At 40.1% G+C, this 16,060-nt stretch overlaps 1 protein-coding gene across 3 annotated transcripts; it reads left to right on the top strand.

Annotated features, from left to right (window-relative positions):
• The first annotated feature begins 2,239 nt into the window (after positions 1-2,239).
• Positions 2,240-11,412, top strand: ehf (ets homologous factor). Of its 3 annotated transcripts, none has more exons than XM_074632282.1 (9): positions 2,240-2,399; positions 5,954-6,092; positions 6,606-6,863; positions 7,925-7,969; positions 8,087-8,128; positions 8,231-8,296; positions 8,397-8,435; positions 8,529-8,724; positions 10,648-11,412. In XM_074632282.1, exons 2-9 carry the CDS (start codon positions 6,017-6,019, stop codon positions 10,742-10,744), a joined length of 819 nt encoding a protein of 272 aa, XP_074488383.1. In that variant the 5' UTR covers positions 2,240-2,399; positions 5,954-6,016; the 3' UTR covers positions 10,745-11,412. The 3 variants fall into 3 exon arrangements, with proteins under 3 accessions (XP_074488383.1, XP_074488381.1, XP_074488382.1); XM_074632280.1 differs by having other exon boundaries at positions 2,245-2,399; positions 8,084-8,128; XM_074632281.1 differs by having other exon boundaries at positions 2,268-2,399; positions 5,978-6,092; positions 8,084-8,128.
• Positions 11,413-16,060: the final 4,648 nt, after the last annotated feature.

Genomic DNA, 16,060 nt, shown 5'->3' with positions numbered 1-16,060 from the left:
TGAAATGAGATGCCAAATACTCGGCTCTCCTTGTGAAAAAAAAGTGTGATAGAGAAAGAACAAAAAAAAAGAAAGAAAGTTGAGAAGCCAAAAAGCATTGGCCATAATGAGAAGTGTGTGACTTCAGTTCACCGCTGATGGGCGTATTAATCTTACTGCAATAAAATCTGGTCAGGCATTCACAGTGGGAAGGCACCAAACGCGGCTTACAGGTCCCAAATTACACCCTGGAGGCACTTTACCCTTTAAAAAGCGGATGGGAAGCTGCTGCTGCTGCTGCAAGAAAAAAAAAAAAAAATCCAGAAAATACAAACGGGCTGCGGGTAGGGCTTGAGGCGACTTATCCGTAACCCGTGCAGGTATGGACGGTGTCAGGGAGTCGCAGGGAGATCAGGAGTGGTGGGTTTTACCATTAGGACTGCAGCGATCTTGGCATTGCACGGGGGAGATGAGGGGAACTCTCAGAGATAATCATGCTAACACTGAATTCCCTCATTACCTCTGGTGCTGAGCTGTGGGCAGGAGTCCAAGTCACACACACACACACAAACACAGAGAGAGAGAGAGAGAGAGAGAGAGAGAGCTTCCATAGTGAGCTTAGTGTGAACTGAGCCAGAATGTTGATCACAAGGATCTATGGAACGAGAAAAGACCATTAATGTCAGCCTCTTGAGATGATTAAATATTAAGACGTGGACGTGGATTTCATATGATTACCGTCCACATTATATAAGAAGAGCAACTTAATTGGGTTTATTTGTTCAGCTTCACCTCTTGTTTCCCCCTCCACACGACTCAAAGCTCTGAGAGAAACCTGACATACTTTCTCACAGACTTCTCCTATTATACAGTTCAACCGCTGCGCAAAGTCACTTCAATTACGAGCATGATACTGTTAGTGCCTCTGGTCCCAAGAGGTATTGTAGTGGTACAAGGCTACAGATCAGATTTAGATCCCAGATCAAAGATGCTACAATTTGCACCAAACCCTAATTGGCGTCAAGCAGAAATAGACTGTTTGAACTCCCTCTGATCGCTGTCAGTATAGGGCAACTAGCGGATACGAAGGGTGACAAAGTTCAGTAAAAATGCTTCTCTGACACATTTACATCTGCGTGGATACTGTTTATTTAATCTACTCGGTTTTGATTTAGAAAGACGTGCTCTGCGTTTGACTGATGAGACCTGGGAAAAAAAAAAAAAAAACAGGACAAACATGTTTTGAGGAATTTGAAGGAGAAAAAAAAAGTTATCTTTCTCTATTAGTACAGCCGTGCTGTGCACACCGGCTAATCTGAATAGAAACATGAGTTTATCTTTTTGATATTGGCATTGACTTAGCTCCAAAAAACATGTCCAGAGTGTTATTTGATGTCCTCTTCAAAGACAGCACATGTGGGTGTGACAGACACGAAAGGAAAATACTTAAGCATATATGAACTATATGGGTAAGACTTTGCACATAATAAAGCTGCTTTTGATTCTCCCTCTCCATTTATCATCTTTCAGTCTCCGCTCAGGCACCTGTGGATCACCGCATGTCGTTGGAAGCTATTTTAAGAGTCAATCAAAGGGCTGAGGTGATTGTGATGAGGTGAGGTCATCCATAGCTCTGAATGAGGCTAAAATAAGCTCGTCCTAAGTAGTGATCGTTCCTCAAAGTGCAAATTTAATTTGCAAATTCAAAGCTAAAAGAGGCTACTGAGGCATTTGTAAATGTGTAACCCTGATGAAGGCATTTCTCTTACAGTCTTTTCAGGCACACAGACACTAATGTTTTTTCCACTTTCAAAAAGGAAAAGGAACAAATTCTCTCAGGCCCTCTTTACCTAAACTGTCAGCACCTCGTTCATCATGATGAAATAAGGAAAACAAATGTTGTGCAACATAATAACACAGGGGAAATTTTCTCTGAAGGTTAAACGCTATTTTAAGCAACTGTGTGAACAATGACTTTAAGCAATTTAACGTTCCCTCTATGGGCTGAGGAGTGTGTTTGGATCCTTGCCTGTGTATAAGTGTTTGCCTTTCCGCTTCAGTGAACATGTGTTTGAGAGGGAACAGTGCCAATAGGGAATATAAAAGTTATGTGAGGTGTGTGTGTGTGTGTGGGTGTGCATTATGCAAATACCTGCCTGGTATGACCCTGGACAGGTAGCCAATTGGTGCAGGATAAGGAAGTTAGGAGGATACAAAAAAAAACATTGTGGTAGTGGCAGCACCTAGTGTGTCTGCATGCTTTCATTTGTTAATCCTAAGAATTGGGAAGTGAAAGGACTCACCTCGTCTCACAAGTGACAGAGTATTGGAATCTCCAGAAATTAACACTGATCTCTATTCAGCCGTGTTGAGATCTTGGATCTACGTCAGGCCTGGTGCAACCCCGTTCTACTGCTCTGGTAAGCTGACATACTGGTGCTGGGCAACCTGTAGTGCTTTTCAAAATGACTGAACACAGTATGATCAAACTGAGGGCTGATAGGTCTAATAGGATGTGTGTTGTAATGCCATTTAATTCTAAAATGATTGCTAATTATAACTATTATAACTATATGCTTTCATTGGCCTTTTAACCTGTTCTATTTAGGGTGTGCAGGTGTGGATAACTGCACTAAAATATTTGTTGTTTTTTTTTCCAGTGGGTTTTAACCTCCAGCTATCTCACATGCATCTTGTGTTGTTGCAACAGTTTGATTATCTGTGCGATTGCACTGAACAGCATCTGCAATTTCAAAACAAAATTAGAGACGGTAAATAATGTAGAATAGTACAAACAAAATGGCCCGTATACCCTCACTTGAATATTTACTGAGCTGAATATGAAATAAAGTTTTGTGTAACGCTATGCAAAATAATACATTAACTTTAATATATTCCCCTGTACTTTTTCAGCACACTTTCACGCTGTCAACACTGCACCTCCTCACTCTTGTTTCAGCTGTCGGTGTCGCAGAAAGGTTGCATATTTAATGCCACGGCAGCAACCTCTGTTTTAATTAAAGGTCGGTTTCAAAAGCCGTATTTACAGTAGATAGGTAAAGCAAAAATGGAGTGAACTTAAACAGAAAATTGACCCATCTTAGTTAGGTCCAACGCTATCATTAGGCCACAATGACATGAAATGAAACCAACAGTCTTCTGACTGATATGGGGGTTGTGTAAACTTCCTCAGATAAGATTGTCTTCATCACCGCTTTCACTATGGCTCAGCTAACGGGATATTGATCCATAACTGTGACTATGTCTTTGTCTCTGTTCTTAAGCGCTGCTACAGTACATTACATACTCGCTGCCTTGTTGATAAGACACCTGCTCGGCAGTACATACAGGGTTAACGCAGCATGAGGTGTTTGAGCAGACTTGGCAGATTGTCAGCCGAGGAGCTGATCTACCTCGGCATGACGGCGTGTGTCACCTACCTCCTGGGGAAATCTCATTCAGGGTTCTCGACTTTAGGTTGTTATAAAACTGATTTGCCAGATCTTTAGCCTCGGCCGCCTGTCTGTGTGTCACATTTGTGTCAGGCTGGCAGCACAGTATCTGCTGTTGAAATGTGCGACAGGGCTTGGCATAGTTTTGTTTATTACCTGCCATAAAGGTGTGACCAAGATCTTCCATGGAACAGGTTAAGCTTGGGTCACTGTGTAAAGAAGCAAGTTAATTGTGTAGCCATCTGAAACAGGTGTTAACCATCACGTTGACAGCTTGATTACAATACATATCGCAATAACGTTTACAACAAAATGTTTTCACATTGCTCATCTTAGACAGAGAATTCATGCCACGTCTAAAGCACATTTTAAAACAATTACTTCCCAAAGCCATGAAGCTTTGGTTAAATGTTCGAAAATGTTACCGCTCAAAAGGCTCGTGGATTGTGTAAACAACTTCATAATAGTGACGTATGGAAAAAAAAAAACACAATGTAGACTGGAAAGTAGAGATGAGTAATCATCTATTTTAGCATCAGTATTGATAATTAAACTAATAAGTTTAACTGGAATTGTATGACTCATGTCCCAAACATTCAGAATCAATAACCATGTGAGAGTAACCGAATATTGGTAGTGAACAGTGTCAGTCATCATGACTCAGCTATTGTGCATGTGCAAAACCACTCTCTCTACCGCCTGCTGGGCAAAACAGTGGAGCTGTTGAAATTCTGCAAGCTTTATTTACATGGGATGCAAATATACTTGTGGTTAAAACAAGCCTTTTATTTACCTCTATATGTATACAGCACTAACTGCAAATGTGAAGCGCGAAAGGGAGTGCAGTCCACACTAAACACTACATCAACTGACAATGGAATAAGCAGCTGTATAGCTAATATGTAAAATCAGTGTTACGTCAAACAGCAGCAGCCTAAAGACACCAAACAGCCTAAAACAAAGAACTAACAAGCAAATATTAAATGGAAGTTGTACACTGTGTAACCAGAAAATAAGCCTCCACAAAAACATAAAACCTAACTGACCCATTCTTCTGTAATTTTCTACAAGTCCTCCAACCCATACGACCACATAGATTGTTTTGTTACCTCTAATATGACCCACAGGAGCGTTTCCTACATCAGCGCCCCTACCGGTGGCAGGAGATCATCACGTCCTACCTAAACGTAACAGGCAGTTTTAAACACGGCAAAAACTTGGTTAGGTTTAGGCAAAGATCATGGTTTGGGTTTACAACAAGTATGTTTGTTACGTAACTTAACTGACGTACGTACATACAGTAACATTGTTAACCTACGTTAACTACATGACATAAGTTAAGTATGTTACATAAGTCAACGTTGAGTTAAAATACCTCAGCGCTGACTTCGGGACACGAACAGCGGGTGAAAGCCCTGACTTCCTCCTTTGCTCCCATTGTAATTACTACGCCCGCTAGAGGTCTAACAATAAACGTAAACATGGGTTGCAATACGATGCTTGTATAAACGACCTATGGGGTCGTTTTTTGGGGGAGGACAGTTTCGTAATTTTTGTATGTCTAATGGACAGCTTACACAACCCATAAACTGTGCTGACATGGAATTCCTTTGTGTTACTACTTTTTAGTTCCCTTAAATATCTTATTACACATGGCTACATAAATATGTTCAATTTAATGAATAAACTTATTTACATTTTTAAATTTTGTAATCCTTAAGATTTCAGGCCTGGTTGATTTGATCGTGGTTTGTGCTTACTGCTACAAACACATTGCATTTCGGATGGCTGTGTCACAATATAAGCCGACCCGTGTTTTGCTTTTTTTTTTTTTTTTATTATTATTTTTGTTGGCTTTTTGCCTTTATTTTGATAGAGATAGTGATAGTTGTGAAAGGGGGAGAGAGAGGGGATGACATGCAGCAAAGGGCCATGGGTCAGACTTAAACCCCGGGCCGCTGCAGCAAGGACGCAACCTTTGATACATGGGGCTCCCGCTTTACCAGACGAGCTACCTGGGCACCCAATATCCATGTTTTGTCTTTTGATGTGAAGTTTTAATGGTTTTAATGTGAACCAGCAGCTGCAGGATTTCCGTTTTCAGTAGCAGAACCTTACTACAGATCCGATACGGTGTGAAAAGAGCGAATAGTAAACAAGGATGCGGATCTCAATGAGATAAGATTGCACTGGAGTACATGCACGCATCGTTTCCCTGTGAATCCGTCCTTCTTAGGTAGGCAATATGAATCCAGCGTGGGAATTACCATTGATGAAAACTACTATACTATATCGAGACAATTACTGAATGTAATTACATTAATAGTATCAAAAATAGGGTTTGGTTTCATGAAAATCCTAAGGAGTATGTACAAAAATGTTCAGTTGAATTAAACAAACTGTGCATTATTATACTAATATTTTGTGAATATTTGACACAATATAATAATTAGAATATTCCAAGCATGGTTGTTTTGTGTTGGATGCCCTAAAGCAGTCTCATTTTTAATTGACCCCTACAGTAAATTCTTCCTCTCCTGCCTCAGCCCCTGGGCCATGGTACATCACAGCGTAGCAGCTACAATATGAGCGTAACTCCATCCACCACCCTGGACAGCCAGCTGACTTCTACCTGGGGCCCTTCCAACTCCTACCCTGATGGTGAGGCTTTGTGACGCACACTGACACGCATATCTTAATGAAGACTATTGTGTGCCTTCCCTGGCATAATGTATGCACTCCTCGCTGACTTAAATCAATTCATTAAATTGTCTGAACAAAATCGTAAAATGCCTCGAGAAAACATGCTAATTAGTTCTGCGGAAGGATTCTGATTGCTCTCTGTTCTACAATCCAGTTCTCTCGCTGGTTATGAAACCCGCATTGCAAAATGAAAAATCATTCAACAATTAGCGACTGATGTATTGCTCACCTGGTGAGCCCAGAGCTCTGAAACACAAGGCACGAATTAAGAGATTCCCGACTGAGAAGTAGCTCAACGGCTCTTTCGGTAAACTGCTCTGTAGATTAATTATTGACAAAATACTTTCAGTGGAGGAATTCATGTTTCCCTCATCAGATGCATATTTACATTTAAACAAAATTCACTGATGTAGACAAATGCGTTTTTTTTTGTGTGTGTTTTCATACATTACTATTGATTTCTGTCTCCAGTTCCGATGGTGGTGTCTGGTTACACGGGTCGCCTGTGGCCTCGTGACTCCCAGCCTCAGTACTGGAATAAGTACCAGGTGTGGGAGTGGCTGCAGCAGGTCATGGACATGCACCAGATCGACGCCTCCAGCATCCCCTTCCAAAACTTTGACATTGACGGCCATCAGCTCTGCAGCCTGAGCTACCAGGACTTCATCCATGCTGCCGGCAGCGTGGGACCCATTCTCTTCCACAGCATCGCAGAGCTCAAGTGGAGCGGTGCGTCTGATAGTCTATAAAGGGGGGCTGAATGGGGGAAAAAAGGAAGATGATTAGTCCCAATAAAAGAGAAGCTTGGTGATTGGAGTTGGGTCTTGCTGGGGAGAGATCACAGATCCGGTCAGGGGTCGCACTGCATGGTGCTGTAGACTGCTTAAAGCGAGGGAGATGATGGATTTGTTGTTTGCTCTTGCTCGAGTGGGTCTCCTAACAAAGCACAGAGGGGGTGTGAAACTGAGGAACAAGCTGGCTCATCCACTGTTTTTTAATCAGAGTTTGAGGCTTATTGTAAAGAAACTGGGGTTCATAGGCCTGAGGCTTCACCTCTGGGCATTTTTGAAATGTGGCTTACAGGAAACTGAAGCAAATAAAATGATTATTGTGCAACAATATGTGCTAAATGATATCCGCACATTATAGTTTATCTGACGTCTAAAGTTAATGGCATTTCAAAACAACAATAGTGGCAGAAGACCAGGCACAACAGGTTTAACCTCCAGAGACATTCAAGGTGAACCCGACGGGAGCACAATGCTGCTATTGTTGCTGCAAGCTGAAAGAAACCAGCTCAGTTTCTTTTGGAACGAGTTTCATTTTTACACATCAAATATGATTGTCAAACCGTCTGTGATACCTGGGTATGATTGCCATGAAAATTTGAGGCAGTATAGTAAAAACAATGTTTGTTGCTACTTCTCTGTTTCACCTGTTTTTATTCTGAAGAACAGGTAGTTTTTCACTCCTTTTACCGTCTGCTATTAGGAAAGTATTAAATGTTTTTGGCTCTGTTTGTGCTGAAAATACAGAACCCTCCTGCTTTCAGGCTCTAAAAGTAAAAGTATCTGCATATGCAATAAAGCAACGCAGTAGATTTTGTACTAAATGTGGTATCTAAGACTGCCTCACAGTGTAACAAGCAATATAGTGCCCTAAAGAGGCTTTCAAGACTTTTTAAGCAAGGATTTGTGGTCAATCTTCACATATTCACACAACACTGACACATTGAATCTCCTGATTTGTGCTAATAATTAATTTCCTTATTCCTTCTCATCCCTTCACAGGGCCGTACCATGTCGACATAGGGCAACTTGATCTCAAACCAGAATGTAAGTTAGTTAACAGATTGTTACTTGTTAGTCAAGAAAGAAAAACGTCGACACAGATAGACGTGTCCACAGTTGATCAGATAAGACTAATAAATCATTATGTCTCCTTTATAGTAGACTTCTCCTGTCCATTTCCAGACGTCAGCTATCCACCTGGAGGTAAATATATCTGCATTGTTTTTACTAATGCTTCACACAAACGTATCATGTAACTAATAAATGAAATGTTGACTTTGATTCTTGTTTCCTCTGTTAACTCAGAAATCTACGATCCCTTGATTCACCCGCTCGCCCCGGTTGCCTCCCCAACCCCAAGCTCCAGCCCTGGTGAGGAATTCACAAGACATACAACACAACATGTTTTTTTTAGAGAAAAGAAGAAAGTAAATAAAAGGATTCAACAATAACTTGGTTTCATTTTTCTCAGATATCAAAAGGTCTTTCAGTCGTCAGGTCAAAAAACACAGTAAGTAAAATCAACACATCTTTACATTTTTTTCAGAACATATGCTATGTTATGTTTATTCCTACCATTTAAAACTACTTTCTTTCCCCACAGACCCAAGGGGGACCCACTTGTGGGAATTCATCAGGGACATTCTGCTGAACCCAGAGCGAAACCCGGGGCTCATCAAGTGGGAGGATCGGACAGAGGGGGTTTTCCGTTTCCTCAAGTCGGAGGCGGTGGCACAGCTATGGGGCAAGAAGAAGAATAACAGCAGCATGACCTACGAGAAGCTGAGCCGGGCAATGAGGTACAGCACGCATGCAGCTATCACACAAACACAAAACCAGACAATAAGTCAATCACTGGAGGAAAGATTTAGCTCTCATTTTATTTATTTTTTTTATACTTTATTTTTTCGAGGTTGTTGTCATATATGCAATTTACAGTTCGTAATTACAGTAGTTTATAAACCGATTTTTTAATTAGTTGAGCTTATAGACAAACCCATTAAGTACACTAGAGAAAACAACTTCAACATTCAAAATTGAAATATAATTAAGAAAATAAATAATAATAATAATAATAAAATAAAGAATAGAATTTAAAAAAATTAAAAAACACACAAAAAACAATAATAATACAAAAATAAGAGAGTAATAATAATAAATTAAATAAACATCAGATCATCATTTGATTTTAATGCTTTTTCTTCATACAACTTCACTTACCTTTCTCCCCTAAGTGAAACTTCAGAAATAAAGTTCCTGCTCGTTCAATACAATCAACCTCCTACATATACACAGGATGGTTCTTTACTGTGGCAATAGCTTGTAAAATCTGTGATGAGGAAGAAATTTCACACTGCATTGTTCCTGATCCAATTTACTTAAACACACTTACAATGCACTTGCTACTGAAACAGTAACAACTTTGAAACAACTTCAGATGCTTATAGGTGACATCATTAAGAGTTACACATCTAAAGTGAACTCAACCCTTTAAAACACATATTTCCCATTGCTGATTAGCTACAGTAGGATGGACTCATTGTTGAAGCGCTACACATTTCTCTCAAATGAACTGAAATGGCCTTCTCTTCAGACAAGCTTCCTGGCTCCTGCAATAGTCACAGCTTTACATTCAAATGAGCTAATGAGCTTAATTTCATTATAGCGCAAACCACTGGGAACTACGAAATGTGCCCGCAGGTACTGTCACTGTGACCACAAAGCTGATTTTCTGTTTACTGTGCGGTGCAGCAGAAGGATTTGCAGCTTGATGGCATCACCAGACAGATCGGTGCTCTCTGGTATGAATAACAAAAACAAAGGAACAACAGCCAAACTGACTTTGTTTGAATTCACGTGATTGAACTTCGAGGAAATTTAAAACAAAAATAGAAAAGACATTTGCCAAACAACAGAGAAACTAAAAAAAATAAAATCTAAAACCTTTAAAAAAAGTAATATATACAGTATATATATATATATATATATATATTTATATATATACATACATACTTTAAAGTTATATACATACTTTAATTTGTAAAAAAGGCTAGAAACTGACTAAAACAGCTGTGGTTTTTAGCAAACATTACTCAAACCTGGGAAAATTGTGTATTTGTTGGGGACTATTTTTAACAAGATTTTGGGAGAAATTTTGTGACCCTGCCACCATGTTGAAAACAGTCAAGCCAAAACCAAGCAGCGCCCACCAGCCAGAGCAAACTTTCTCATTTTACAGCTAAAGAGTACACTAAAATATGTTTCTGAAAATATTTGAGGTGAGAAATAGGCATTACAGTAACACAATATTGATTCATATTTGATCAGCGCTGCCTAGTTTGACAGTTCGATTGGAGTTCACAAGTTTCGTGAGCAGTGATTGACCGCTGCTGTCGAGACAGCTCGGCTCTGATTGGTTGTTTTCCTTCAGGGCTGTGAAATCTTGCAAATGCCATTATGAGCACAGGAGGACACAGAGGAACATGTTTTTTTTCACAGATTATCTGTCTCATGCACTTCTGTCAGGATATAGTGGCCTGGTTTTATAAAAATAACTTTTCATCATATTTGCTCAAAGTTACCGACTGCAGCTTTAAAGATAAAAACACGTCTGTTCATATTGCACAATAAATAGTTGTTATTCATCTGATTCTGATTTATTAGACATAAAAGCTCTATTAGAGAAAATCTGTCTGATAGTGTTCGTCTGTCCTCTGTTACAGATATTACTATAAAAGAGAAATCCTGGAGCGAGTAGATGGACGCCGACTGGTTTACAAGTTTGGAAGGAACGCAAGAGGATGGAGGGAGTCGGACTAGTGCCAATTTCATTAATTTATGTGTTCCTTGATGTTGTATGCAAATGTGATGTTTTTACTGTAGTTTTTTCATTAGCTGTGTTTGATAAAAAAATATGTTTGAACTGTTTACACTATGTTGATAATCTTGTGTTGTTTTTTCTTTAAAGCCTTCCCTTTGTTGTGACACTGCACTGAGATGCTCATTACTGTGCCTTATTAAATAAAATGTGCTTATTGTGCCAGCATGACAGCAGTCAAACCACACGTGTGTGTGTTAACATGAGATCTTACTGAAGGATAAGATATCAAAAACTGCTATATAAAACATTTTATATTCTATTTTCTTACATTTTTTCAGACATTACAAGTCCCAAAGGAGTACATGTTGATAGCCTTCAAAACACACGTGGCAAACAGATGTATGTTTTGACACTGTGGATACTGTGAAATGTCCATTGGGAAGGATGCTTGATCACTGCAGAGAAAAACAAACACAATTGAATAATAATAAAACAATATCCTATAAGCGCAATGAAGTACAAGAATCCATAACCAAGTGATGAATATTTACAACAACGTAGCACAATGTCTTATTTGGTTAATTTCATACGTTACATTCATTGAGCTGTAAAGAAAGTGTGTACATGTTTGTTGATGTTTGATATAAATAAAGCTCTTTGTTGTTTTTATTTTATGAAAGTCATTTTTCAGGATTGCATGTGTACAAGTTGTGTGTGGTTTACATCAAGAAGAGGGTGATTCCTGTGACTTTTAATTAAAGCAGCAGTGGGTAGAAATGGAGCAAATATGATTACAAAATATTATTTTTATTAAAACGGTCACTATATCCTGACAGTAGTGCATGAGACAGGTGATCTCATCTCACCTAATGGCATCTATAAGATATCACAGACTGGGCTAAAACAACCATTCAGAGCCGAGCTGGAGTCTGCCGTCCAGCTGCCGTCTCTGAGCAGCTGTCAATCACTCGTGAATTCCGATCAAACGGTCAAACTAGGCAGCGCGGATCAAATATAAATTGATATTCTGTTACTGTGATGACTATTTCTCACCTCAAATGTTTTCAGAAACATCTTGTAGTGTACTGTTTAGCTGTAAAATGAGAAAGTTTGTGACCCGGGAGCCATGTTTAGATCTGTTGAGGAAATACCAAACACCGGCCGCCAGCCAGAGCACAGCCAATAGGAATGTTCAATAGAAACGCTCTCTCTGAAATGTCCTGTGATTGGTCAAAGTCTCTCTAGATTTTCTAAAGCCTGAAAACAGAGCCATGAGGAGGGGCAGATGTCTAGTTTTCTCTCAGAGCACTTGAATTTCAGTATGCTGAAAGGTTATTATGGAATTTTTGCCCAATGATGCCAAAAACATTCTGCCTACTGCAGGTTTAAGTCAAAGAAATATTCAGCATATCAGCATTTTGAGTTCAAGCCTTGTCCCACTGAATCTGTTAACTCAGAGATAGTACAGGTCATTTCTGTTTTATTGTGACAGTGTGAAACGCCACACAGCTAATTGTTCGCCATCACGTGCCACAGCTCCCACGCTGGTTCCTGCAGGCAGGCAGACGAACGGCTGGGCCTTGATGGCCAACAAGATAAAAGAGCAGTGTCAATACAGGGCTCCATTCTTTGGCATGTGTTCACAAGCAAATTTGGTCTAATCTTCCCTCTGATTTATCTGCCGTTTTAACCCTTTCTTTACATAGCGTGGCATTGATTGACACCATGTTCGGTTATTATCTTTCCTGACGGCTTCAACATTTGCACCACCGCTGCATCCCTTTTCCAGTTTTGTCACTCTGCTCTCACACACATCAGTGTCACTAACCGACACTGTCATGATGTGCGAGCTGGAGGAAATTCCACCAGCACATGTCTTTATCGAGGAGCAGACATCAATCTAATCTAGTGTCACGCCTGATGCAATATCTGAAGGACTGACAGCAGGAAACCATCCCCGATTAGAGGACTTTGCTATAATTTAGTTTCCCAAGGATGAAATAAAGAAAATTGTGAACAGAGAGACGATATAAGCACTCACTGCTCCTGATTGGATTCAGATAATAGCTACTGATTGCCATATTGTTATATTGCTGTACATGAAACCAGCAAGCAATGCCATTCAAATTGAAGTGCATATCCATCACATCTCATTGTTTAGATTCTGTTGTTACATAAAATCACACTTTGTGGTTTTCTCTGCAGAAGCACTCATCATGAGCCGACACAAACATGTACACAAATTAAACGTAGCTGTGTTTTTGACGATTCACTAAAATAAAAGTTATGATTAGAAGTTGCGTACATTTTAAACCCTTAAAGCTTCACTGGGCAGAATATTTTTGGCATCATTGGGCAAAAATTCCATAATAACCTTTCAGCATATTGTAATTCAAGTGTTCTGAGAGAAAACTAGACTTCTGCACCTCATCATGGCTCTGTTTACAGGCTTTAAAAAATCTAGCCGTGACGAGAGACTTGGGCCAATCACAGGTCATTTCAGAGAAAATGCTCCGGCTGTTGGATGGTATTTCTTGGTATTTCCTCAACTGATCTCAACATGGCTGCCGGGTCACAAACGTTCTCATTTTACAGCTAAACAGTACACTACAAGAAACACTACATTTTTCTGAAAACATTTGAGGCGAGAAATACGCATTACAGTAACATAATATTGATTAATTTGATCAGCGCTGCCTAGTTTGTGAGTGATTGACAGCTGCTCAAGGACGGCAGGCTCCAGCTCTGCTCTGATTGGTTGGTTGTTTTCCTCCGGTCTGTGAAATCTTGCAGATGGCATTAGGAGCATCGGAGGACAACGGAGGACACCGGAGGACACAGAGTTTTTTTTAGATTACCTTTCTCATGCACTACTGTCAGGATATAGTGACTGTTTTATAAAAAAATAACCATTTTTAATCATATTTGCTCAACTTTGAGCAAATATGATAAAAACGTATTTGTATAAAACTGCCGGATTGGAATTGTTCTGTTCTCTGTGTTTGTGACCCAGCCGCCATGTTGAAAACAAATCAAACCAATACCAAGCACCGCCCACCGGCAAGAGCAAACTTTCTCATTTTACAGCTAAACAGTACACTAAAATATGTTTCTGAAAACATTTGAGGGGAGAAATAGGCATTACAGTAACAGAATATTGATTCATATTTGATCAGCGCTGCCTAGTTTGACCGTTGGATCGGAGATTGCGAGTTTCGTGAGCAATGATTGAAAGCTGTTTTAGTGACTGCTTGGCTCGGATAGGTTGTTTTCCTTCGGGTGCGGTGAAATCTCGCAGATGCCATTAGGAGCACTATGAGGACACCTGAGGACACAGAGGCACATGACTTTTTTCAGATTATCTGTCTCATCTATACTCTCAGGATATAGTGACCGTTTTGTAAAAATAACTTTTTACCATTTTTTGCTCAAAGTTACCAACTGCAGCTTTATTATTGTGTATTATTTACCCTGTACCTCAAATGCGTCATATCCATAAGACTTCACGCAGTGAACATTAATGCAGCACAAAGAGGAGAACATCTAATCATCCGAGGCACAGACAGACAGAGTAAGTTATGGGGACATGTTTGATGTGAGTGGGGGAAGATACTGTAAGTAAACAGTTAGGCAAATAGTCCAGAGTAATCTATCCTCTGCAGCACAAACAGACCAGAGCTTGATTTTCCTAACAGACCGCTGCCCTGTGAATGCAAACCCAAGCTTTACATATACCCTCAGTGTGTGAAGATCCATGACAGCCGACATCTGATTCAAAACAGATATCGGCGCCCAGAGTTCTGTGTGTGGTTCACTGAGGTCTATGACTCAATGGTTCTTGAGAATCAGCTACGTGAAAGAAGATAATGTGTCGTTTGGGAAAACACCGTTAAACCAGCGTAACAAGTATTTACAGCATTGGTTGTCGGGCGCTCATGGCAGGCACTGATGGTACTTAGGCAACCATGCACCCAAACCGGTTGTAATAGATCTGGGAAGGAACAAAAACACACTCATGCGGCCGAGAAGAGTTATTTAATACGTGTGACTCACTTTCAACTATTATGATAATAATAGTGCAACTGTCTAGGAAGATGACAACAAAAATGGATGTACAGGTAAAAATCTATTCGCCTCCCGCGTTGTGTGTCACACGAGGCTGCACAGATGAAACAATGGCTGCCTTTGTTTCGGCCAAAAACAATATGCAATATCTGCCCACAAGTGCCTTTATCTCTTATTGTCAGAAAATTATTTTCAGATTTGAATGAGCCACGCGAGGCCTATTTCATTATTTAAAAGGGAGTGCATTAATTCAATCAGATAGATGCTGGAGGAAGAACAGGGAAGTGATGACAGATAGGCTGAGCATGAGCATAAAGACAGCCAGCTGGGATTTTGTGTCTGTGTCCCATGTCTGCTCAGTGGGGCTATTGTGTTCGCTCAGCAGATACACAGCGCCAGCTTATCAGGCCCCCTTATCATTTTCTCTTCACACTCAAATGGACCTGTGAGGCATCCAGCCCAAACTGTGTGAGTTGGGCAGATTAGACTGTGTCACTGATGCAACTTTACTTTTTTTTGGTGGGGAGAACTGTGTTCATCAGTTAGAAATAACACAGCGCTTTATAAAATTAACAAAAGTTAAGAATCAAACTACTCCTTCTGCATTTACAGGAAACAAAAACCAGCCCTAACGAAGTGTACTTTACAGTCACACCTTTTTGGTCGTGTCTAGAAGGGAGCCCGCAAATTGCGAAATCTGATCTGAGATCTGCAAAAACGTGCAAAAACTCTTTACAAGACTCGCTGTCCGTCGACCAATCCTAACCTTAACCATCAGAGGTCAATGCCTAACCTTAACCATTAGAGGTCAATGCCTTACCTTAACCATTAGAGGTCAATGCCTAACCTTAACCATTAGAGGTCAATGCCTAACCTTAACCATTAGAGGTCAATGCCTAACCTTAACCATTAGAGGTCAATGCCTAACCTTAACCATTAGAGGTCAATGCCTAACCTTAACCATTAGAGGTCAATGCCTAACCTTAACTATTAGAGGTCAATGCCTCACTTTAACTATTGGAGATCAATGTCTAACCTTAACAATTCGCGAGTTTCCCCAGTTTGCGGGCTCCCTTCTAGCCACTACCTGTCTTTTCTGAATTTTTGATGAGTCAAAAATACAAGGAAGTGTTCATGATGATGCAGAGACGTCTTATTATGAAGACAATTTCCTTCTCAGTCGTTGGATTTTCCATTAATGCTTTTTTCCCCACGCACTTATTTCCTTGTTTACCTTGACGCCGTCACGG

Source organism: Sebastes fasciatus, chromosome 4, assembly GCF_043250625.1.
Source record: "Sebastes fasciatus isolate fSebFas1 chromosome 4, fSebFas1.pri, whole genome shotgun sequence".
NCBI classification, from domain to species: domain Eukaryota; kingdom Metazoa; phylum Chordata; class Actinopteri; order Perciformes; family Sebastidae; genus Sebastes; species Sebastes fasciatus.
Note: the sequence above shows the minus strand (reverse complement) of the source record. Positions and strands in the feature narration are given on the sequence as shown.

Coding starts and splice junctions, on each gene's coding strand:
- ehf (XM_074632280.1), top strand. CDS start 6,017: ATGAGCGTAACTCCATCCACCACCCTGGACAGCCAGCTGACTTCTACC. Junction 8,129..8,230: donor CGTCAGCTATCCACCTGGAG/GTAAATATATCT, acceptor CTGTTAACTCAG/AAATCTACGATCCCTTGATT. Junction 8,297..8,396: donor AACCCCAAGCTCCAGCCCTG/GTGAGGAATTCA, acceptor CATTTTTCTCAG/ATATCAAAAGGTCTTTCAGT.